Genomic DNA, 25,496 nt, shown 5'->3' with positions numbered 1-25,496 from the left:
TCCCAGGACACTTCAGGCAGAAGGCAGGGTGCAACCTGGATGGGGCACCAGTCCATTGCTGGACTGCACAAGCACACACTCACTCACACTACGGGCAATTTGGACATGCCAGTTAACCAGGACTTAAACACTAAATCCTGGAGGTGCAAAGCCACAGTGCTAACCATGACGCAGCTACGCTACTCCTTGTTTATAAAATAGAAAAATAAATAAATTGTATTAGAATATATCACAAGCAATGTGATTTATTTGTTTATTATTTTAACTATTTGTAATTGTTAAAGTAAAAAATGTCATTTATAATATTTATCCTATAATCAATGCTAATTAACTAATACACTAAAACTTAGGTACTTTATTAGAGCTTTAAAGAACATTATTATTATTATTATTAATATTATTATTATTAAAACCTCATCAGCATAAGGGTGAAGCTGTAAAGATTTTATGAATGTACATTTCATATGAATTGAAGTTCAGTAAGAAGGTCTGAGTAACACTGTTAGTCCGACCTTACACCCCGAGTTGCATACCTCTAACAACTATCCTGAAAATCCGGTAATAAATATTAAGATAGATTATATTATTATCATGACATTTATCACATTACCTTTCTGAAGGGAATATTATTAGCAAAAGATGGACTCCTGTGTTATTGAAGCTGTGGTGTGAATCATTGTTCGGTAAGAGAACTACAGCAGCACAAATTCCACAAGCTTCATATTTCTCTTTTAAAGAACATTCTAGTCTCCTGTTCTTTTAAAACAGCAGACAGAAGCTGAAGCGCATTCAGCACACTCAGTAACAGGCTGAAAAAAACATTACAAATGACCTTTAAGTAGCTGATATGCACATAATTAATTATTCCGTGAAAAGCCAAAGATATCGTTGTTAAAGGGATGCAGAACGTGTGGGTTTTTAAAAATATGGTTTATAAAGAATTGAAAAACTAACAAGCAGAAATCTACATATATATATATATATATATATATATATATATATATATATATATATATATATATTGTTGTATGGACATTTAAAGTGCCATTACTGTCATTTCTTTTGTTAAGAAAATTAGGAGTAATTTTGCTAATTATTTATTTATCATTTTTATTTTTTTTTATTTTTGCCGAGAAACCGGTTCACAGCACTCAGATTATAGCTTATGCACTTTTATAAGCTCGTCTACCTTTCTTTTCCTCAGCATTCCCACCACTTTCATTAATGCTGTGAAGTTTTCCCGCTTTTATCTATACATCAGAAGCATTCATTAAATCTTCCTTTATATATACATACACCGATATTTAAATTACCCATGGTCTTTAAGGCAGGCATCTTCAGCTTTACTAAAAAGAGAAAAACAACAAAATGTTCAAGAAATTTTCATAGAAAGAATGCAGGGATTTTCCTATAAAAAAAAAAAAAAATCCAGTGTTGAGAAGAAAACCCTTGAAATTCAGAGTCCTCTTGAAGTTCTCTTTTTAGAGGAGAGTCTTTAAGAGTTCGTAACACACGACCCGAACAGACACATCGGATGATTATGTATTTATATTGAAACAGCAGGTGATTATACGTGCACCGACGGCACGCTCTGGTTTAACACCTGCGCTCGCATCACCTGGACACTGGTCATAATCTTCTTCTGATGACCCATCAGCGTAACCCCCAGCTTCTGAATGTCACTGTGTGGAGACACGAGAGAAAAGACAGATTTTAAAAAGCACAAGTTTTGCAGGGATATTTTCAGCATAAAGAGACAATCAGTGTGTTACACATAGCGTAATGTAATGTTCATTGTAGTGACAGCTGGAGAAGAAAAGTAACAATAACGTATTAGAACAAAAGCATTAATTTAAACTTTAGATATTTTTTGCGGTCTATAATATATTACAAAAAGCAATATTTCACATTCTAAAGACGTTTAAATCAAACCCGGACTTCTGTTGATTTTGCCGCAGTACAATATTTGAATGGTGCAAAAGTTTAAAAGAAGGCTGTATGTTGATGAATAATGATCCGGCTGAGATGGCTTATATTCGGTGGAAAGCCTGGTCCTTGAAAATCGAAAGACTTGTTGCGAAAGAGACGAACATGTCTGTGGGAACTGTGCACGCAATCATTCACCAACACCCCCGTACAGTCCTATTTTCACATATTTGGGCCATTAGAGTGGTTCCTGGAAGGCCAGCGTTGTTTTAGCAGGGGATTATATAAAGAAATAAAGGAAGTTTTTTACTCTCAAAACTATATTCTGTTACTCTGCACAATCAAATGTCCCTCTTTGACTTGAACAAACATTATACTTTAACAGCAGGCAACTTTTAACTCTTTATTTGTTGGGCTAATGTTACATGCCACGTAACTGTAATCAAGCCATCCAGAGGAGTTATCCAACAACTGCAAAGGTTAATTTATGAAAGGACTTCTTTTATACATTTATATTCACCAGCCTCTAATTTCAACTGCCTTTTTAAAGTTTATTATTAATACATCTAAAAGCTTGTTACAGAGAACAGCACAAACCCCTCCGTGCTTAAGACTTAAGTTGGAAAGCTTAAGTTTCCTCTTTTCCTTTTGCTTGTTAAGACACTTTATCTTCATTAATATGCAAACTTTTGCAGCTTTTCCTTCCTCCTCGCACCATTAAAACAAGTCGCCTAAACCTCCACAAGAATGTTTCAAAACATTTCATTGCTTGACCTTCCCGTGAACTGCTGGAGAAATCATAAATAAATTCTTTCTGATCTTTCATCCATCTGCGATTTGGAGCTCTGGGAGAGTTTCTCTTGTGCTGAGTTCAGGTTAAAAATAAACTGTTGTTGCCACGACAGCTTATTTTACATGCACTATTTTCGCTAAATGTATATTCTTTAATTAGTTATAATTTTATTCAAATAATCAAGACTGATTAAAAAGATTTACACAATTTTCTGGTAACATTTTCCATGGTCAGCCATATGCATAATCAATCTATGTATACACTCATAACATGTTATAATGCATTCTTAAAGCATTATACAATACACACTGGGTAATTATTGATGAAAAGGCATTACACTTTATAGCATAATGCCTTTTATGCTATAAAGTGTAATGCAATTATAAATACAATTATAAACATTATAAAAATTTTATTTATGAATCATTAATGCAAAAATATTTTAAGTATTATTTATTATGCATTATAACAGCTAAAGACTGTTTTGGATTTGCTTGGTGACTTTTATTCAGGTGTAGACACAATGATAAGTTCTTTCAGAAGTTTAAAAGAAGTATAGTTTAAAAGTGTAAACACACTTTAAATGTATTTATTTAAATGTATATGTTAAACTACCTACAGTATGAATGCCGTTTAAGTTAAACCTAGACTTGACATTAAAAGAAGAAGAGATCAGAGCACATCCTGTTAGCACATTGCGTTAGCCATACAAGCCATTATAAGGGATGTGCCTTTTATTACCGCACCAGGGCATGAAACATCAGGCTGTGCGAATCACGTGTTAAGCAACAACCAAACATGGAATACCGTGTTGTTTTTGAAGGTAAATGAAGGCATATAAAAAGTGATTGAAATTTACAGAAGAACAGTACAGTGATGGGGAGGAAATTTCTGAATGATGGCGTTAAAGCTCAGTATGGTAATGAGACTCTTAGCCACAGTAAAACATTTGAATGGTGCAAATGTTTTAAAGAAAGCTGTACATTATTGAATGACGATCCCACCCGAGGAGACTCAGATTCAGCAAGTGGAGCGGCAGATCCTTAAAAATTGAAAGATAACTCATTGTAGAAGAGACACATGTCTTTATTTTAGCAACACTACTTGCACATTAGGGGAACTCAGGCGAGTTATTGCCACATCCCCCATACAGCCCTGACCTCGCTACAAGCCTTTTCAACATGTTTGGGTCACTAAAGAAGTCCCTGGGAGGCCAGCATTTGAGACGTAAAGCAGGCAGTCTGATCTTGGCGCTGGTGTACTGAGAAAACTTTCTGCCTTGATGCTATCCAAGCACTAGTGAAACACTGTGATAAGTGCATTATTTTATATAGGGATTATGTAGAGAAATTAAGGGATGGTTCGGTAATTCCACACAATCTAAAGTCCTGTGACATGAATGACATGAATGCCCCCCTGTATATATATATATATATATATATATATATATATATATATATATATATATATATATATATGGATATAATTATCCTTATGCGCCGTTATCACTTACTATTGATTCATGCTCATCACGTGACCGAGTGTGTGATAACCTCCTGCCGCAAAGTGGTTTTTGTAGCGGCCCATCTTGATGGTGTCCAACCAGTCATTCACTGATCTGCAGGTTGTGAAATCAGGAATGCTTCTGTTCATCAATGGGCTGTTCAGTCTGAATAAGAGAAAGAGAGAGAGATAGAGAGTGAGAGATAGAGAGGGAGAGAGAGAGGGAGAGAGGTAGGGAATGAGGGAAAGCTTTGAAATGCAACCAGCTCAGGCAGAAAATCAATACAAGATGAAATGATGGAGAAGTGCTGGAGGTAAGACCTGATTGTGGAAAAAATTGCTGGTTTTGGGTAGATTAATGTAGGGATGAAATCCTCCTGCGTCGTCACTTTGCTCCCCATCTCGATATGCATCGGCGACCCTTCGACGCATGGGCAATTTATTCAAGTCCGATCGCAGGACGTGCTGGCTCTAGCTCAAACCCTCTATGAGTCTTTTGATTCAGTTCGGATCAATGTCAATTTAGCGCAGGGCCCCTTTTACTTAACACAGAACACATCTATTTGAGACGGGCTTATTGGAAAATGTACACCCGGCGTCTGAGACCCGTCTTCTCAAGAGAAGCATAAGCACCAAACAGAAAACTTTCTTGTGTAAGAATGTTGTGTGCCTTCAGTTAAGGGATCAAACCTGTCGCAAACAGAGCACTTTTGTAAAACAAATCCCTATTAAAAAGGTGTATCGATTGCCTGCTCTCTACCTGCACAATGTGTCCATTGACTTGAGGTTTTCTGGGTTGCGGATAAGCTTGTCCAGCACTGTGACGATCTGGCAGAACCTGGGCCGTTCACTACGCTCCTTTTGCCAGCAGTCCAGCATGAGCGTGTGGAGAGCAGCAGGGCAGCCCATCGGCGCTGGAAGCCTGTAGCCTTCCTCCACTGACTTTATTACCTGCACACACAAACAGCAACGGCAACACGCTAGCACCCTTATGTGCTCAGCTTATTATCTTCAAAAGCCTTAATTCAGCAGGCTTAATTCATTATCCTTTTGGTAGCATATTAGTTAAGCTTAAAACCTCATGTTCTAAACGAATCTGTTCTCTTTTTATTAAAGCGTCCCAATAACCTCAGCTTAGACCATGCTCATATGACATTCATAAATGCCAAACATTGCTTAAAGACTTAAATTTGCACATACTGTAAACTGATTTTGTAATTTATAGATCACATGTAATAATTTTTTTAAATGAATAAAATCTAACTGGCCGTATATATATTTTATACATAGTGTGCTGTTTGTATGCAGGTAACACAAGCTGTATCTAACTCTGTCAACATTTTCTAAGAACCCCGTTCTTATAACATGATTCATGAACATGTAAGCCTTTTGAATTCTTAAAAAAATGGACATTATTATTTGCAGACACAAACAAAGTCATGCAGTACTATGACCATCGTGTCTCTATAAGGACAGATATAGTGAGGTGTCACTACAGTACATTTTCATCTAAGTGATGCTTTATTATAATGTCAGCTTGTAACATGTTCATAGGCAATTTATAAATGTGTACACTCTGTATTCATAAAGGTACTGATCTGCTTTTCTTTTGGTAATGATAATCACTACTTACAGTATATTTGGCTATTTTTAATTTTTACTCGATAAATTTGTAACAAGTTTGTATTGCAAATAAAAAGATGGATATTAGATACGATTAAGAGGACTCTCTTTTGAGTTTATTTTATGCATATTAATTAAATTGAATGTTTCTCATTTTTAGTAGTATAAACAACAATTTTTGAAAAAAAAAAATTTGTAGGGCAAAATGGTCAAATTTACTGTAGGAAAGACAATATACAAGAATATTCGTTGATAAAGAAATAAATAGTACTGAAGCACATAAACAATTATTGCATCTTATTAATCTTTCACTTTTGAAAAAGACAGATAATGTTTATTTTAATAAAGTAGCATTTTGAAGATATGAATATTTACAGACTCAAATCCCAAATAGCCATGAGAATATTTTTGTTCTGATTTTGTTTGTTTAGTTTCTTCAAATTCAAAGAATCAAGGAAATGTTTTAGATTATGTAACGCATATATAAACCACCCTCTATGCTTGTACCCATTGTCACACCAGGTACCCACGTCTCTGTTTGTAAGGTTCCAGTACGGCCGCTCTCCATAGGACATCACCTCCCACATCACCACTCCGTAACTCCACACGTCACTGGACGAGGAGAACTTGCGGTAGGCGATTGCTTCGGGAGCCGTCCAGCGGATTGGGATCTTTCCACCCTGCCGTGCAAAAAAAACTGCTGTTTCATAAAGTGAACATAATTTTACTGAAATGGAACAGTAATAATAATCAAAACAATAAATTATGAGGATATTTAAATTACGATTAAATTATTATGATTATAAATTATTATAAAATCATATTAAAATGCATTTATTAGTCATTACATGTGTCATTATAATCAGTACGTAAAATACATGACACTTTCCAGCTATATATACAGTAGAATGCATCCTGATCTTTGTATAAAGCTTTGTATAAATGTCAGATGGGGGTTGACCTCCCTGGCAATGGTAATAGAATGTGTAATAACATTAAACAATAGAAAACCCACTTTCTAAACTCATTTTACAAATTCATTATAAACTTCACAATAACCTGTAATGCATTTTTATAAGAATTATAACATATACTGTATAACTAACTATACTCCCTTGGGAATAAATTTGAATGTGCTTAAAGGCCATTGTAGATACAATATATCCTCCATAGGAGGTATAACCAAAATATATGAACATACGTTAATATTATACACCTTATAAATATCCCATGCTTTATTCGGTATATAGCTCACAGTGGTTGTGTAAGCTGCATCTGGGTCGTCCTCTAACACCCGTGACAAACCAAAGTCTGAAACCTTGCAGACCAGATTGCTGTTGACCAGGATGTTCCTTGCAGCCAGGTCCCGATGGATGTAGCCGAGATCTGACAGATACGTCATGCCGGCAGCAATGCCTCGGAGGATCCCAACCAGCTGAATGATGGTGAACTGACCATCGTGTCTCTATAAGGACAGATATAGTGAGGTGTCACACAAACACCACTTCCTGTTTCCTTACCTGTCCTCAGCTTGTGTGTGCAATTTATAGTCCTGTCAAGTCTTCCACGTCATGCCTCTTGTGTGTCCTGGATTTTCTGTATTCCCAGTTTTCTAGTTTTCCCAGCATCCCCGTTTTATGGCAATACTAATCTTGTTTATTTGACTAAGCTTAAGCAGTTCTTAATTTTGGGCCAAAGCATTGAATAAATGATTAATAATTAATCAGTGATCATCGTTTCTGTTTCACCTTTCTTATAAATATAAAATGACCTATAAAATACCATATAATTTGAATTTGATTTAAATTTGATTTGTCCTCAGTTCCATGTCGGCCAATCAGTTGCTAGTAATCAAACTCCACTCATTTACAGTATGTACATTTTTGATCAATAAAAGATGTGGAAAAGCCACAGAGCAAATTACAGCACTGATATTAGACTGCTACATGACTTATTGTAAAGTAATTTGGATAAATGATAAGAAAGTCTCTTTTTTGGGGAGAAATTGCTATGCTTTCTGCAGGGCATAACATGCTTTTAGAAGATCCACTGGAAAACTTCCATAAATGTTAGTCATACGGTTACCATTTTACTTTTCATTTCCCCACCACATGGTTAATATTTGTGCAGAAAAATGGAAAACAATTGTTGTTAAGACTGAGGGTTTAATTTACTCACCTTTTGACAGACTGATAGATTTTTTGAGCTTTATTGTAAAACAGCTTCTTACTCAATGATAGCTTTGGAGGCAGACACCAGTGTAGTTTAGAAATTAAATATAAAATGATATAAAAATTAAATGAAAGAAAACTACAGTGTATGTAAAATATTAAAATTTTGTATTTGTTATGTATATGTGACTAATAAAGGCTGAACTTTAAAGAACTTGGAAAAAAAGGAGTAATAAAAATCTATAACAATTAGCACAGCAACATAGTAGGCTACATTTACAAACTTAATTTCTTGTAGTAACATGAACATTTTTATCAAAATTGTTTGTACAGTAAAATCTACTTAAGGTCATTATAATTTTTAGCAGTTTTGATGAAATATATTTCAATTCAATAACATTTTATTTGTATAGAAATTTTATGGGAATATAAACATGCATTTATCTACAATGAGCAGGGGAATAAGCGAGGAAAAACCTTTGTGAAATGTCAAGGAGAAGAAATCTTAAAAGGAACCAGATTTAAAATAGAACCTATCTTCATCAATATACTGTATATGCACACATGCACACGTAAATTTAAAATAGAGAAATAAAAGTTTACACACCCTTAAGAATGAATCCAGAGAGCCATTCTCCATGTATTCAGTAATGATCATTACCGGTTTACCTGAAAAGGATTGATGGATGGATGGATGGATGGATGGATGGATGGATGGATAGAAAGATAGACAGACAGACGGAAAATAACAGATTTACATCAATCCCAAAAAGTAAAGTGTGCAACCAAGAGTATACAAAGTGTTGCCTTCTTAGGCATAGTTTTTTTTTTAAGTGAAAAATGTCAGGAACCTAAACAACAAAAAATTTCCTTAAAGTTTCTTATTTAAAGGTTGTATATCTTCAGCTGTGTACAAAACACCTACAATTAGCTCTAATCAGGCTCATAAACACCTCAAGTGATTTACATATGACCGTCAGGACATCATGACTCCAAGAACTTCCAAGTGAATGATTCTTTATGTTATAGAGCCTACTTTCTATATTTTATACCCTTATGTAACATTACAGTGTACAGTATAGTGTTATGTACACAGGTCTTAGTTACAATAACTCTGATTAGTTTTGTCCTATTAACACTTTTCTACTTCTCTAAAAGGTTTCTAAATAATAGTAAGAATTTTCTAGGAAGGTATGAAGTAAAGTTGTTAAGTTACAGTAAATGGATAATTGTCCTGGAGATTATAACACAGATTAAACTTACAAGCTCACTTTGTAAAATGACCTGCATGACTAGAAAGCTTACTTCGTGTTACCACTCCTTCCAGACGGATCACATTGGGATGGTCAAACTGGGCCATGATGCTGGCTTCACTTAGAAAATCTCGCCTCTGTTTCTCAGTGTAGCCGACCTTCAGAGTCTTTAGGGCCACAGGGACGTCCCGCTTCCCAGGCAGCCTCATACGGCCATAACACACTTCCCCAAACTCTCCTGTACGCATGGAAAGTAACACTGCTCTACTTTGATATGATTTAAGAATTTCTTTTGCAGGAAAGATTTAAGATTTAAATCTTGTCCAAATGTTAGGTTTAGGTATTTTAGAGAATTATTAAAAAATAAAGTCTTTATGTGTGTGTTAAATTGTATTGAGCATATCTTTATTCATAAGTATGAAAAAAATATCAAAATAAAAGATGGAAATATAAAAAAATAGGATCAATAAAACAAAAATAAATAAACATTAGCAAAGTCATGAAAATTAAGATTTTTAACTTCTTGAAATGATAAAACAATGTCTGTGAAAACTAAAACTTTAAACAAATAAATAAATAAATAAATAAATAAATTTATTTCCTTCTTCATTTTGCACTAAGGTACCATAAACCTTTGCATGAAACTGTCATACATGGAAAACAAAACAAATTTTTATAGTTTTAATTTAATTCCTCAGAGACTTCACAAACAGTTACAATGTGCTTGTATTTATTTAAAATGCTGTGTAATAACATATGCATGGTAAATTAATAAAAAGGTAAAAAATAAAGTGTTTGATAAAAGATAGTGATGCTTAGACACCTGAACTTATTCAACCAAATGGTTCAGAAGAGGTTTATTAGGAGCGTATTTTATAGGTACCCATATAATCTGTCTGGTAATGTGTCTGGTTACTGTAGCATGTTAGCATTCATCTCACACTTCAACACAAATGTCCTGATCTATAGTCCCAAGGCCACACAATCCAAGCATACCTGAACCAATAATTTTCTCAATTTTGATCCGGGAAGCTTCAATTTCTCTGGCAAACTCGTGGACAGCCTGGCATGGGTCCTCGTATGTGTGGGGATCAATATAAAATCTGGCTTCTGGAAATGATACTAGAATAAACAGAATTAGCATTTGGTCACATAGTGCAGGATAAAAGCGGTTTTCAATCACAGTTACAATCACTGGAGGATCCAAGTAGCAGTTGGGGCTTATATATTATATATATTATATGTTTAATTATTTATTTCATTATTATATACACACACAACACACATTATATATATATATATATATATATATATATATATATATATATATATATATATATATATAGATGTTTTTTTTACCATGCCCATTCTGGTAATGCATCTTTTCCTCGTCTGAATCCTGGAACGCCTTGCTGTAGCCACAGTGTCTGGAGAGAAGGTGAAGAATTTTGAGAACACAGAAAAAGGTACAAATTCTTGCAATGTTTTATGGCATCCATATCATACACATCTCTCTATATCATTGTGTAACGTACAGTACATTATTAAATTTATATCTCATGAAAATAATACATCACAACTGATACTGTAATTACATTGCTTAAGTAATAGTTCATCTCCATGGAAGTGATTCATTTCTGTCTTGTGCTTGAAATATGAAACAAATGCATTTTTCTATTGTTTGGTCTATAAATTAATCATTAGATATACAGTATCTGTGAACTGAATTTATCCAGCAATTTGTCTGACTTACTTTTATTACAGTATAACGCTACTAGTTATAAATTAGTTATCTAGTTTTCTACTAAAACTACTTTATGTTTTAGTCTGTTCTGTTTCACACTGATCAGCAACAATATTAACACCACTGCTAGATAAATTGATTTATCACCAACTATGCACCAGTAAACTGGTGACCGCACCCAAGGCTCACCCATGACCACAGGCACCAAGGGCCAGCATTTATCCCAAAAAAAAGCCAATGCAGTACAAATCAATTAAAAAAAGTAAATGCCGGTCACAATAGAAAGGGATCAGAATACCCACTACATCACAGCCACTACTGTACATATGGGTCCCAGCAAACAAAAAGTTCAAAGTTGTGGATTGGCCTCCAGATACCCTATATCTGAATACAATTGAGCACCCATGGAGTGTTTTAGACAAACAAGTCTCTTTTAAGGAGGCCCCTTGCTGCAACCCACAGCACCCACTAACATCCTGGTGCACTTCAGACCACACCCTAGAGGTCCTATGGAGTCGTGCCCCGAGCGGTCAGAGCCACCTAGACAGCACACAGGAAACCTACACTATACTCTGTCTAGTGTTTTGCCTCTTACGGTTATGGCTGAATATTATGACTCAGCTTACTGGGAGATTGCTGTTACATCAATGATCAATGGATAATGAGTAAATGAGTGAAAGAGAGTGAAGAGATAAAGTTGAAATTACAACATTGTAAGTTGAAATACTTAAATAAATAAAGGTCTAAATAAGCACAAAAAAGAGAAAGAAAGCAAGATAGTGTTATATCTAAAAAAATAGATAATAACTTGGAATATCTTATAATGGAATTCGATCTGATAATAATGTGCTTAAAACAAAACAATGTAATTACTGTATAATTTGAAACAGTTAGAATGTATGAGTTTACTAAGTTAATAATAATTTAATAAACGCGACTTGACTTGAACTATAAAGTAAAAATCAATTAATATGTGGAAATGATGAAATTATTCAGTACAAATCATTACATATTATAATAAAACAACATTATAATAATCTGGCAATAATTCTAACTTAAAATGATGTTGTTGAAATTTAAAGATCTGATAATTATATTCAAATAATTGATTTGCAATTATGTGTAGACAAATTATTATTCACTTAATTAATTGAAATAATTATGTATTTTTTTTTAAATACTGGGATGATAACATAAAAATGCAAACATAACATTTAGAAATGTTAGAATAAACTAACTTATCATTAAGAAGAATAATAGGATGATGAGTCAAAGTAATTATATTTAGACTTCTTAAAATAAGGTCTAATTAAATGAAAAATAGTTAGATATTATAAAAAATATCACATTATATAATGAAATAATGAGAGTTATGGGTTAACTTTGTATAGTAACAAATTTTGAAATAAGATGATATTTTAAGTGGAATAATGAAATACTCTCTGATAATAACAAGGTTTGTCTATAAAAAAATAAAATAATTATAAAGTGTTAGCAAACAATTTATTTAATATCTCATATTTAGGTATTAACCAGAAATATGTATACTGTAGCATGTTATATGAAACGAGATTCTTATATCCTGTTAAGTTACTAAACCGAAACAATGAGATGATTTTTATAATAATGTCATACCATCTTGACATAAGGGGTATTAAGTCTAAATGAGTAATATAGTAATCAATATATAGACAAACATTATGTACATTATGCTGTAAAAAAAAATCGAAAGATGTTTATTGTATACACATGGAAGAAGATTAGAGACACCCTAAAATGTACTTCATTTAAAAAAAAAAAAAAAACGTTGTAATGTAGAAAAACAAAGAAATTACAAAGAAATAGGTCAGAATTCTGTGAATCAGAGATAGAATTCTGAGGGGAAAAAACACAGAATTGTGAGGTTAAAGTCTAAACTTAAACATATTTTTATGGTGTCCATAATCCTCTTCTGTACCTATTACACATGCTGGATTAAAAACATAATAAAAGAAAAAGAAAAGTCAAACAATTCAAAGTACTCCTCTTGCCGTTTTCTGCAGATGATTAGAGCCAAAAAGGTGATGATCCCCGAGACCAGTGCCATGGAGATCCAGATAATTGTCACAGTGTTGTAACGTAAGGGGGCTGGAAGGGGCAAAGAATAAAATCTTCATCACATATACATTATCCAAATCATTAGCAAATTATTTATTTTAAATCAACTTAAACTCGTACATTTGAATTGAATGTATTATTTCATAATGATAATTTATTTATTAATATTTAGCTGTCAATCATTCTTTATCTCACATTGATAAAATGACAAAGTCTACCTTTCGATCGGCTAAACCTGTTTGCTTTTTTAGGGTCAGTTACATCAGATATTTGTTATGACCCGGCAATAACCAAAGAGATTATAAGAGCGCACTTGGGATTCAGCGCAAGATGACCCTGTAATAAAATCACAATCAATCCGCTATGAGCGCTTCCTCAAGCTATTCTGACCAACATGATGACTTATCGATGTTTCCTGTGTCTAAATCAGTACGGCGTTAGAATCCAGATCGCCTGAATAACTGCATCGCAGTAATAAATCCACTGATAATACCTCCTCTTAGAGCTGTGGATTGGAAGTGGGAGAGATTTATCTTTTTCTTAGTCTGTTGTGAAATTCATGTACTGTGGCATCTCACCAAATTCTGGCAAAAACTTCAGAAGTTATATTACAAGAAAAGTTTTATTGGATTCTGTTCTACTGCTGTATTGACTTCTATTTTATACTAATTGATTCAGTTGTATTCTACTGATATTAGTTCTACTAAAATCAGTAGATTTTTAGATTGTATCATTAAATTGTATTCTAATATATTGTACAGTATTGTACTATATATAGTTTTTTCGACAGATGGTGTCATAATATCTTAGCAATTAGCACTGTTGCCTCAACCTGTTAGAATCTCTGTGTTCATGTTCTTTCCATGTTTGGTGGATTGATTCCATGCTTTCTTGTTGCATCCGTAGTTTCAAAAGGCTGGGGTTAAGTAACTTTCCCAGTGACAGCTGATAGGAAGCCATAGGTCATTGTAGTGTTTCACATGGGAAGTCTTTGTGACTTGGCATAAAAGTGATTTGACACTTGAAATTCTAGCCACTAGTGCACCAGATAATGCAATTGTTTAAATAAAAAAAAGAAAAGAATCACTGAATCAAATGTACAGTAACGTCCAGAATGATTGGCCTTAAAATTTTCCTTAAAAGATGTTACTGTAAGTACAACTATTTTTCCATAAAGGGATGTCTGGTAACAATAGGTCAGCTCCTCACCTGCTTTTCCAGTCTGGATTTCTACGGAAGGGCTAAAGCGGCCACACCCAGCCGAGGTCCTGGCCCTGATCTGAAAGATATAGCTGGTGCCCGGTTTGAGCCCGGACACTTTAGCACTTGTTGTTTTTGACTTCAGGGTGGAATAGCTGTGCTGCTCGTTCTCCTGTGGAAAAATTTCAGACAGTTTCACAAAACCTTCTAGTCTGAAATACAGTAGGTAGCTAGTGGTATATGCTGTAGAATTTCATCCTTATATATGTTAACCTTCTTTGAGGCATGATCCATCAACTTAGCCATTGTTTTAATGAAGATCCTAATTTACACCAGCGCAATTTGTTTTAAAAGAACCTGTTCATCTTATGTTCTTCCACCTGAGGGCACTATTTATAAGTCAGGACTTACAAGCACAGTACCTTGAAAAGCACTTCAACCTCATAAGCAAATGCATGTAAATCTCATTTGCTCTCCATGTGGTGCCGACCACTGTTTACTAATTCCCCCACACAGCTGAGATCCCTTTTGGCCCATTAGGCGGCAAAGCTCCCAGCTCGCTCGGCAATTAACGGCTCCCCAGCGCTTGGCATGGCTCACGCTGTTTGCCGTTCATTGTCACTTTTAATAATCAGACTAAATCGTGACAAACCGCCACCGGTTGGTAATTTCCATTCAATTAAATGGAGCTGCCATCGAGCCATGTGATTGAATTGCGCGATCTGTGGCCGACCTAGCCCGTAAACAAATGTGACCCTTCTCTAATGGTTCACACTGGCCATTTGTATTTCGTGAAGCATTTTTGAGTCACATTATCTTGTTCACATCGCATCTAAAATTATGTGATCCTCCCTGCTGTCATGTTTGTTCAGATATTAAATGCAATACTTGATGCTATTCATCCATGCACTGATATATCACAAAAAACCTTCACAAGACTAAACAAATTTTACAGTACATTGAGATCCCACCTTTTCATAATATTTAATATCATACTCCAGGATTACTCCATTAGGTTGGTCAGGTTCATGCCACATAAGGGTGATGCTATTTGTGCTAGCATTTTCTTGACGGATAGCCATCACCTGAGACGGAGCTGGAAATATAGAAAATAAAGTCATTTTTTTGTCTTGATCAGTTTGTTACGTGACTAAAATAGTGGATAGCTTATAATATTTACATCACCAAAGTATTTTTTTAAACTTCCAAAATCACTTTTTGAGAGTTAAAAGATTTTAACTTCATATAGGGTCCGACTAGGAACCGTGTCTTGTAACAAAACACTTCTATATTTTTAAACAAAGTCTCTTACCTGCCTGATTTGTCGTAATGTTGACCATGATGTAAGGCAATGGTTCCTTGCTCCGGTAAGTCACTCCATTCATCACCAGAATGCGGAAGGTGTAGTTAGTGTGGGCCGCTAGGTTAACCACGTTTACCCATGGCTCTGTCAGTCCCTTCTGCTGGGGGATGAACCTGACTGAAGTGACTCCTGCTCGTGAGACTAATCCACTTAAACCCAACCCTCCTCCACTTCCCGTTGATCCTCCATTGGAACTTGCTTGGGCTCCAACAGCAGCTCCTAATATTCCATTGACAGAGTTTCCTCCGACGTTGCAGTCCTCACACTGCCCTCCATCCTTTACACATATCTTGCACTGCACATCATAGGTGAGATCCGTACGGCCGCCTGTGTCCAGAGGAGAACCCCATTCCAGGTTAACACTGGTCCCGTTTACAGAAGAAATCACATTTATAGGTGCTGAGGGAGGTCCTGTAGTGGCACAAGTTCCAAATAGCATTCAATTACGACTTAACTGCAAAAGGCGATTAAAGTTATCATTGTATATTAAAGTGCATTTTAAGAACCTTTTTTTTTTCTCAAGACAAAGCATGATATAAACTCTTAATCTTAAGTAATCTTAGCTTTCGTAAGCTACATTCTAGCTATACCAGATGTTGTGGACATTGTTGTTTAAAGTGAATAATTTCATAACAATTTAAATTAAAAATAATTTTATAAACATGCTTTGTTGTGCCATACTTGTGCAAGGAGCACCAGGAGGGTCAAAAGATGCACGGAAAAAGTTGGCATCACAAGGACATGTGAGAGCCGCTCTGGTCTCTGAGTGGCTGTGAAGAGGACATTTTCCACAAAGCTGATCTCCTGCCACAGGTTTGTAGAAGCCCACTTCGCAGGCTAAAACATGGGAAAAGAACAAATGACAACATTTACGCAAAAAACAACACATTTTGTGAGGAATTGGTACAAAATCAATCAATCAATCAATCAATCAATCGATCAATCAATCAATCAATCAATCAATCAATCAATCAATCAATCAATCAATCAATCAATCAATCAATCAAACAATCAACAAATCAATCAATCAATAATTTGCATCTTTGTTCTGTGTCTCTCATGTTTTCTTGTGACATAATGCCTTGATGCCTGGTGTCCAATCCAGAGTGCCTTTCTGCCCTGCTCCCAGTATGTCCAGCATATGCGCTGTATTTAAGGTATTAAGCCCTCACCAGTATAGATTATAATGACAACAAATGAATGAATGAATGAATGAATGAATGAATGAATAAATGAATGAATGAATTAATTAATTAAAATCAGGGTTTGGTGCATTAGTAGTTATGCAGCATTTCTATCAAAGCCAACATTGACTATTTTAGTAATTTGTGTTGCATTGATCTTTCTTTGGGATTGGACGCCATGGGCATGTGTGAGACTTGGGTGCCCATGATCCTGTCACCAGTTTGCTTGTGTATAAATGGTGATCAGTGTTGTGATGTAAATGTTATACCTGTTTGGTGTATATATAAAATATATGTTCTTCAATCTAATGATAGAAAACAAGGAATTCTTAAAGGTTCTTCCAAATATTTAAAGATTCTAACTTTCTACAGCAGCACTAATCTTTTGCAAAATAGAAACCCACCTAAAGAGCTAACCTAAAGGCTGCCTTTGTTCACAAATCATACTGACATTTAGTTTCAAATTGGAAATATTACTGTTGTTCATTGACCATGCAGTCATTAAACTGACCAAATAATCGTTTCAGATCTTTGCTGCACATAAGCATCACAGCACTGTTGTCAGCTCTGCAGTTTGAAGTGTTTAATGAGATTGAAGCTGTCAATGAACCAAGCATACTGATAAGAGAGGAAAAAAAGAAAAATGCATGGCTGAAGATACACAAATTAGCAATTTAAGCAATTTCAGGGTCTTTTTTTATCCCCCTCTGGAACTATCCTCTCCCCAGGGAACCTGAAAGAATCCCTGATTGCGATATTTATTTCCATCTGGTTTCTTCACTCATTTCATCCAATTAATTCTCTTCATATTATGATGTTTTTTTTGTTGTTGTTGTAGTTCTATTTTTTTCTCCAGAGTGAAAAAAAAAGCAGATCATGAATGCACGCTCATCAATTGTGGACCCTTTTCATCGCTTTGGAGTTCTGACAGATTACCAGCAGTTATGCAATCTGCAACACATGCATGCAGCAATGCAGTTATAAATAGCAACCATGCAGTGGACGATGGATGGAGTGTATGATCGTCTCTTTTTGATGAATTCATCATGATACTCCTTGGTGACATTTAGGTCATTTTTCAGGGAAAATATAAACACAAAGCAGTAAAGTGTAATAAATATTTGACACTGGATGGCCACTTTAATCCAGAGGTTACACATTTTGTAATAGGGTTTAGTTGAGGGTTTTTTGTACTGTTTTCCCCCCTATATCAGGATATTGTTTGGTTTGTCAGCACCTGTCAGAGCAACGCGCCCACTGCAGGGGGGATTTGCATCACTATGAATTTTAATGAATATTTACAGCCATCGTGTGTTGACCTTGAAATTTTTAACTTTTATATAAATAGATAAATGTGGTGGAAAAGTGTTTTATTTTTTCACATTCTTAATGTCTACAGCATTACCAATGCATGGGATCTGTGAAAAGTGTGGACACTTTAATAAAACAAAATTCCAACCTTTTCCTTGGGGATTTCAAAGTTTGAACTTTTCCAAATTCTACCTTGTTGTTAAAGCCAAACGCAATATAGACCATGGCTTAGTCAAGCTTAGTCAAAGTTCACACTCTGGACTGAGGCATGGAGCACATCCAATTTCAACAACTTGCTTCCATCACATGGTCTCATGCTTGCAGATTTAAATTAATTTTGAAAAGCGTTAAGGTGAAGGACGGGGTTCAGGGTCAAAACTGGACAAAAGCCAAAGAATCTTGTTGGAATTTCCCATAAACATTACTTGAGACTTTTGCTAAAGGGAGTTCAAGTCAAAGCAGGACTTCTGATTGTGCAAAATAACAGAGCACAGTTATGAGAGTAACAAACTCATATTTCTCTATATAATCCCTGCTACATTAATGCACTCATCTCAGACTTTCACTAGTGGTGAATAGCATAGAGGTAAAAAGTTGTTTATTAGTACACCTGAGCCATGATCAGACTGCCTGCTTCACTTCTGAAATTCTGGCCTCCCAGGAACTCCTTTAATAACCCAAACATGTGGAAATGTCTTGATGTGAGGTAAGGACTGTAAGGGGGGGGGGGGGGGGGGTATGGGGTAATAATAACTCCCAGCCTAATTCCTGTAATGTACAAGTGGTGTTGGTGAATGACTGTGTGTACAGTTCCCACAGACAGATGGGTCTCTTACACAAATTGGTGACAAGTTATCTGTCGATTTTTAAGAATCAGGTTTTCCACTTACTGAACATTCACAGGATAGACTCCAGTGATCTCTGAGTCACCTCGGCAGGGATCATCATTCACAGACATACGGCCTTTTCAAAACATTTGCACTGTTCAAATGTTTTACTGCAGCTAAAAGTCTCACTATAGAAAAAAATAAAGACTCACTAGTACTGTGCTTGAAGTTTCTATAAATGTTAATTGCTTTTACTCCTTCAGTCTTCGATACATGAGATGATAAATCCAGGTTGGACTTCAACGCAACTCGTATTAGAGAACACTAATTGTACTAAACAGCTTAAAGCTACACTTCATGTACATTTTCATGTAAAATAAACTGTAATAATATAAAATGAGCGATTTGCTTAAAAAAGGACAGCTGTCCAGAGAAAGGCCATATTCATATTGTTGGTCAATGAATTTGTTAAACATATGAAGATGTACATATTTTTTTTTATGAATGATTAGCAAAAAGAAATTAATTTTAATGTAGTCGCCAGAAAAATGAGGATGCAAGTGCTGACTCATATATGATGTCATATACAACAGACCAATAAATGGAAAACCTGGTACTTATAAGTAGACAACCTCCTCAGTTAGGTAGCAGGTTCATCACATCATCAAATTACAATGTCAAGAATTTGGGAATAATATTTGATAGCAACCTTTCTTTCAAGAAACAATAAACTCAGTCATAAAAAACAGTTTTTTTTTTTTTTTAGTTTTTTTACTTAGATTACTTTCCAAAACCATTGTTTTAGCATTGCTGAGCTGGCTTTCAGTTTGTTTTAAAGTTTATTTTAAAATAAATTTATCTATAAAGCTTTTAAATGATTAATCTCCCAAATACCTTGTTGACTTTCTACAGCCCCATTCTTCATCACGGTCACTAAGGTCCTTCAATCAGCTTCTTTTTTATGTACCACGGACTAAAACATATGTTGTCATCAAGCGTATGCTGCGGCTGCTCCGCGGCTGTGGAATAATTTGTCTTTAATATAAGCTCAGCGTCATATTTGGGTACTTTTAAATCTTTCTTAAAAACATTGTTTTTTTTCTTTGGTTTTTAATTCCTGAAGGATGTTGAGTTTTATTTGTTGTTTTTTGGACGGCCCTATTGTTTCGGTTAGTACTTTTTCTTTTGTAAAGCACTTTGTTAATGGGTCATTATAAATGGGGCTATATAAATACACTTTTTAAATTCAAAAAATATATTTTAGTAAAGAAAAATTCTAAATAAACCACACTCATTTTATTTCAAGCTGCCTCCTGGCACCACCAATGAGTGGCTGATGAAAGCTGTAGTCTTGTGCCTTCACGGCACTTTCCTGACAATTCATAAGTCTCATTTCTTAATTTTTTGTACTATTAGTCTAAAATCAATAGCATGCTTTAACTAATGCAACAATAAAGTTTAGATAAAAAACAAACAAAAAAAGCCCAAGTTTTTGTCTCAAGTTGATTGACAGCTCTATTGCACACTGGGGCTTTTCTTTGTTCTATGGACAGCTTAGTGCTGCCTAATCAAAAGTGAAACACAGAACTATGAAGCCCCTTAAGGGACTTGTGAAGGATACATTTAAAAAATGCATTATACAGTATATACCTCCATTCAACATGTCATTAGCTAAATTGTGCTGAACCACAATATATTAAAATAACAACATCATGCTCTTGGATTAGCTAACATTTAATTCTCAGTGGACATCTAACCAATTATGAGATGAGACGGAATTCTTGTAACCAATCATATTGCAGGAGTATAACTAATTTTACCTAACATAAGCTTGCTAACAAGTTGAAAGCGTTTCTTTTATGATTTGATTTACAAAAAATGAAATGAAAATAATGAACATTACTAAAATGTAATCATTCATAGGTGTGATTTTGTACACTATATAGACAATAGTATTTGGCCAAACCTGTTAATTATTACATGAATTATATAATTATCGAACCAGTGACGAACAAGCTTAACGCTTTAGTACATCAAGTCATCTTCGACAACGCTATGCTGCAACTTTGCTTGCCACTTTGTGGGAATAGTTTGGGGTTGTCCCTTTTCCATTCCAACATTACTGTGCTCTAGTGCGCAAAGCAAGGACTATAAAGACATAGACTTAATTATAGCCCACACAGAGCCCTGCCCTCAACCCCATCGAGCACCTTATGGATGAACTGGAAGGGAGATTTCAAGCCAGGCGCTCTTGTCCAACATCAGTGCCTGACCTCATAAATGCTCTACAGAATCAATGGGCATGAATTCACACAGAAACACTCCAAAATCTTGTGGACAGCTTTCCAAGAAGAATGGAAGCTGTTTTAGCTGCTAAAGGGGGGCCACTCTAGATAGTGTAATTTTAACTTTTTTGGAATAACCCAGATGTACTCTCAGACAAATTTTGCTAAAGATGTGCCTTATTCTTCCAATTTTTTCCCTCTCGACATAATTTTCTGCTCCTTTCATGTCACTTTAGGGGCTGTGTAGCCAACAGATGGACATAATCAGGTAAAACGTTGAAGACAGGACAGGGGCAATGAAAGGACCTAATCCAAATCAAAAGCATAAGATGAGAAAGGGGGGAAAAAAGCAGTTGCAATTTAGAGGTGAAATTCATGACAATGTAATTTTTTACAAAATGAATAATTGACAACGATCTAAGATGAAATTACAACATGTTGCCCTTTGTAAATAAGACTGGAATTTCTAGTTTGTCTTCCATTTCAATATGCATTTACACACAACTAAACACTCTTTAAAATCCCGACATCTCATCAGGGAACAAACAACAGCTGCTAACAAGCTGGGAGGATTCATCTAAGTGATGAATGATTCTGTCAGAGAAATCATAGCTGGAAATGCACTACTTCATCACTGGGCCTCTGTACATGTGTCCTGTAAGCGGGGACACATTTCCCTCTGCGCACTGTGGGGGTTATGGATTCTCAAATGGTAAAGTCATGTACTGTAGAAGGTACCCTGTGTTCAGTTCTGACAAACCTCACTGGAGTCGTCTCAGTGATACTCTAATTAGATCTAAAGTGAACAAGCCTTAAGGGGTGACACAGTAGCTAGCACCGTGACCTCAAACCTCCAGAGTTGAAGGTTCGAATCCCATTGTGTGGGACAGCTGTGAAAATGTTTCTTATTAAAACGTTCCTGAGAAACCACAAGACATGAAGAACTCTGTCCTGAAGATGTAACTTACATGAAGCCTACCTCTGACACTGGAGACTCTTTTAGACTACATCTTCTCATTGAGAACTTCAGTGTGACCTGTATGTTTGTGTGTGTGTGTGTAAGCAAACCATCAGTAAACCAATGCGTCTTTTCGATGTGACATTATTAGAGGTTAGTGACATTTGCAGGCAGCCAATCTGTCTTCAGACTGCAGGCCACACTGCAGTGATACTGATCATGACCGGCACCATCTGGATCCTGAACCTCTCTGCTCATTACAGCAACACTGATACCATACAGCAACACACACACATACACACACATACCCCCAAAGGCATGGTCTCAAGATAGAGTGTGCGCAGTAAAGTGGGTTGAGGGTGAGGAAGAAATGAAAAAGAAATCATTCTTTTTAAATAATCAGATCGCCGAGCTTCATCGCAGCCTCGCCAAATGCCAATCTGTTTAATATGTTTAAATGTGAGCTGAAATCTGAAGGAAAGAATTAAAGAGGATGCAGCCGTGACCTTTCCATAATCATTAAATAACAAGACCTTTGATTAGAAATACTCATCTGCGTCAAGCAGGCGCCATGTGGAGGGCGAGATTTCTTTTGGATGTTGGTTTACACATTATTCAACTTGGTGTTCATCAGCCTACAGGACAGCTGCATATGCTCTTCATTACATGTTTTATGGGTCCAAAATTATCTAGGAATCACACCTGAGATAAATGACTTTGTTTTGACAAAGAAAATGACAATTTGTTGGACATAAAAGTCAGAATCAAATGATAATAAAACAATAGTGACATCTTGCAACACTTTGTGTCTTTTCATAATGACTTTCTGTCTGGGTGAAGAAACGATATGGGTATTATAATAATTGTTTATTATTAGAAATATTATAGGCCACAACTAATTAATGAGGTTTTTATGCCATTTGTTGAGAAGTCAAGTTGTATCTTGACATTTTTTTTTACATCATTTATGGTTACAACATTCCTATAACAGTTGTCATAATGTTCCTGTGTCATCTTATGGCACTTCCAAAAATTGGGTTCATATGACCTCTAATGACAATTTTTAACCTCACGTGATTATTATGTCATCTTATAACATTTAATGAAATGTGCCATTATATGCTCACTCACTCATCTTCTATACCGCTTTATCCTGTATTCAGGGTCACGGGGACCTGGAGCCTATCCCAGGAAGCTTAGGGCACAGGGCAGGGTACACCCCAATCCATCGCAGGGCACACACACATACACACACTACGGGCAAATTGGGAATGCCAGTTAGCCTAACCTGCTGCATATCTTTGGACTGTGGGAGGAAACTGGAGTACCCGGAGGGTCCCACCAAGCACGGGGAGAACATGCAAACTCCATGCACACAGAGACGGGAATCAAGTCTGGCCGAGAATCGAACCCGGACCCTGGAGGTGCAAGGCGACAGTGCTAACCACTACGCCCCATCTTATGCTATGCATTTTAAAGTTATTTTATGGCTTTCATAGACATAAGGTTATAAGGTAGTCCTATAAAATGTGTTGGCTATATGTCACCTTGTGACATTTGGTGACAAGGGTCACATGTCATCTTATGATACTTGATGACATAAAGTTCTTAAGTCATCTTATGACGCTTGATGATATAAAATTAATTTGTCATCCTATGACATTTGACAACGTAAGGCTCAGACATCATTTTATGACAATTTTTCGACATGAGGGTCATACATCATCTTGTGACACTTGACAACATAAGGGTCATACGTCATCTAAGAAGATAAAATGACCATACGTTTATCACCCACAGTATAGCAGCAAATTGTCCTTAAAACTGTGATCTTCAACTTTGTTTAGCGACAGAAGCACAAGTAAAGGAGGGGAATTGCTAATCAATTTGCAAAAGAAATGCTGTGTCTCGTTCTAACTGCTTGATAGATGGAGCCGAACCTGCCTAAATAGAGTGTGACCTTGTGGAGTCGTTAACTGTAGGAAGAGCGGCTGCTTGGTCCTTCAACTGACAGTGAGCGCTCTCGAGCTACTGCACATGGGCGATGTAGACGTTACAAAATAAGGCATTTCAGGCTGCTATGTCAATTTGTGATGACTGTTAGGACCTGGTAAAGGTGAAGCAATGAGTAAAGTCATGAAAGCTTGTGGTTGTGGCAGAGGCATTTTTATACTACAAATGACAGGAAGGAAAGTCTCAAAGTAACAAAGATATTCGTTATTAGGGCCGGTTCTAGATCTGTGCTACACAAATAAAACTAGCATTTAAAAATAAATAAATAATTAAAAATTTGTATGTCATATTTTGACACTTTGATGTAAAGTTCTTATACCATATTATCTTGTACTGCATGTTCAAACAGGGTCCCCTTACAGTATGTCATCTTATAGTACTTAAAATAAATTTACTTTGTCAATTTAAGACATTTGTTGACCATTGTTAACATGATATTTGTTGACATCCTTATATCATTCTATGACACTTTTGTCAGTTTATTAGTGTTGAAAACATTCCTATGTCATTTTCACAATAGGTTCTTATGTGATCTTATGACACTTGTTGACATAAGGGTCTTACATCATACTATGATGCAGAATAACAGATCTTATGTCATGTTCTGATGGACACAAAAACCTTATGCCAGTTTATAAGTCTTGAAAACATTTTTGAAGCAACTCTTGTTCACAGCAGGTCCTTATGTGATCTTATGACACCTGTCGACATAGACATGCCATACTACATTATGATGCAAAAAAGGCTCTTATATCATCTTAAGACACTTGTGGACAAATATCTTATAACAGTTTATATCTTTACAGTAGGTTCTTATATGATTGCATGACACTTGTGTATAGTACATATGGGTTTCATGTCATACTGTGGGTACTACGGTTCGGAAGATCCCAGGTTCAAACCCCATAACCACCAAGTTGCCACTGTTGGGTCCTTGAGCAAGGCCCTTAACCCTCAACTGCTCAGATGTGTAATGAGATAAAAGTGTAAGTCGCTCTGGATAAGAGCGTCTGCTAAATGCCTAAATGTAAATACTATGACACTATAGAACTATGTCATCTTCTGTAAACAAGTTTCTTATGCCAGTTTAAGTCTTGACAACGTTCTCATGTTGCCTTCAGACATCTGTTCACAGTGGGCTCATATGTAATCTAGGCTCTCATGCTCTTGTTGTCATACTATGGCACTTGCAGAAACAGGTCCTTATGTCATTTTCTGAAACTTGGTTGCATTATGTTCTGTACT

The 25,496-nt window shown here is 35.7% G+C and overlaps 1 protein-coding gene across 1 annotated transcript in view; it reads right to left on the bottom strand.

The window, feature by feature from the left end:
* Positions 1 to 432: 432 nt before the first annotated feature.
* epha8 (eph receptor A8) overlaps positions 433 to 25,496 on the bottom strand; it is a 92,704-nt gene continuing 67,640 nt past the window's right edge. The window contains exons 4-17 of the mRNA XM_053483946.1: positions 16,355 to 16,510; positions 15,623 to 16,084; positions 15,282 to 15,406; positions 14,320 to 14,482; positions 13,023 to 13,140; positions 10,629 to 10,696; positions 10,266 to 10,391; positions 9,322 to 9,507; positions 8,624 to 8,685; positions 7,101 to 7,310; positions 6,376 to 6,525; positions 4,983 to 5,173; positions 4,233 to 4,388; positions 433 to 1,682 (exon numbers count right to left, since the gene is read on the bottom strand). Of these exons, the coding sequence (XP_053339921.1) occupies positions 1,568 to 1,682; positions 4,233 to 4,388; positions 4,983 to 5,173; positions 6,376 to 6,525; positions 7,101 to 7,310; positions 8,624 to 8,685; positions 9,322 to 9,507; positions 10,266 to 10,391; positions 10,629 to 10,696; positions 13,023 to 13,140; positions 14,320 to 14,482; positions 15,282 to 15,406; positions 15,623 to 16,084; positions 16,355 to 16,510 (2,288 nt within the window). The 3' untranslated portion in view covers positions 433 to 1,567. The remainder of the gene's footprint in view (positions 1,683 to 4,232; positions 4,389 to 4,982; positions 5,174 to 6,375; positions 6,526 to 7,100; positions 7,311 to 8,623; positions 8,686 to 9,321; positions 9,508 to 10,265; positions 10,392 to 10,628; positions 10,697 to 13,022; positions 13,141 to 14,319; positions 14,483 to 15,281; positions 15,407 to 15,622; positions 16,085 to 16,354; positions 16,511 to 25,496) is intronic.

This window comes from Clarias gariepinus, chromosome 23 (genome assembly GCF_024256425.1).
Source record: "Clarias gariepinus isolate MV-2021 ecotype Netherlands chromosome 23, CGAR_prim_01v2, whole genome shotgun sequence".
Classification (NCBI taxonomy): Eukaryota; Metazoa; Chordata; class Actinopteri; order Siluriformes; family Clariidae; genus Clarias; species Clarias gariepinus.
This window is presented reverse-complemented; position numbering and strand designations above follow the sequence as displayed.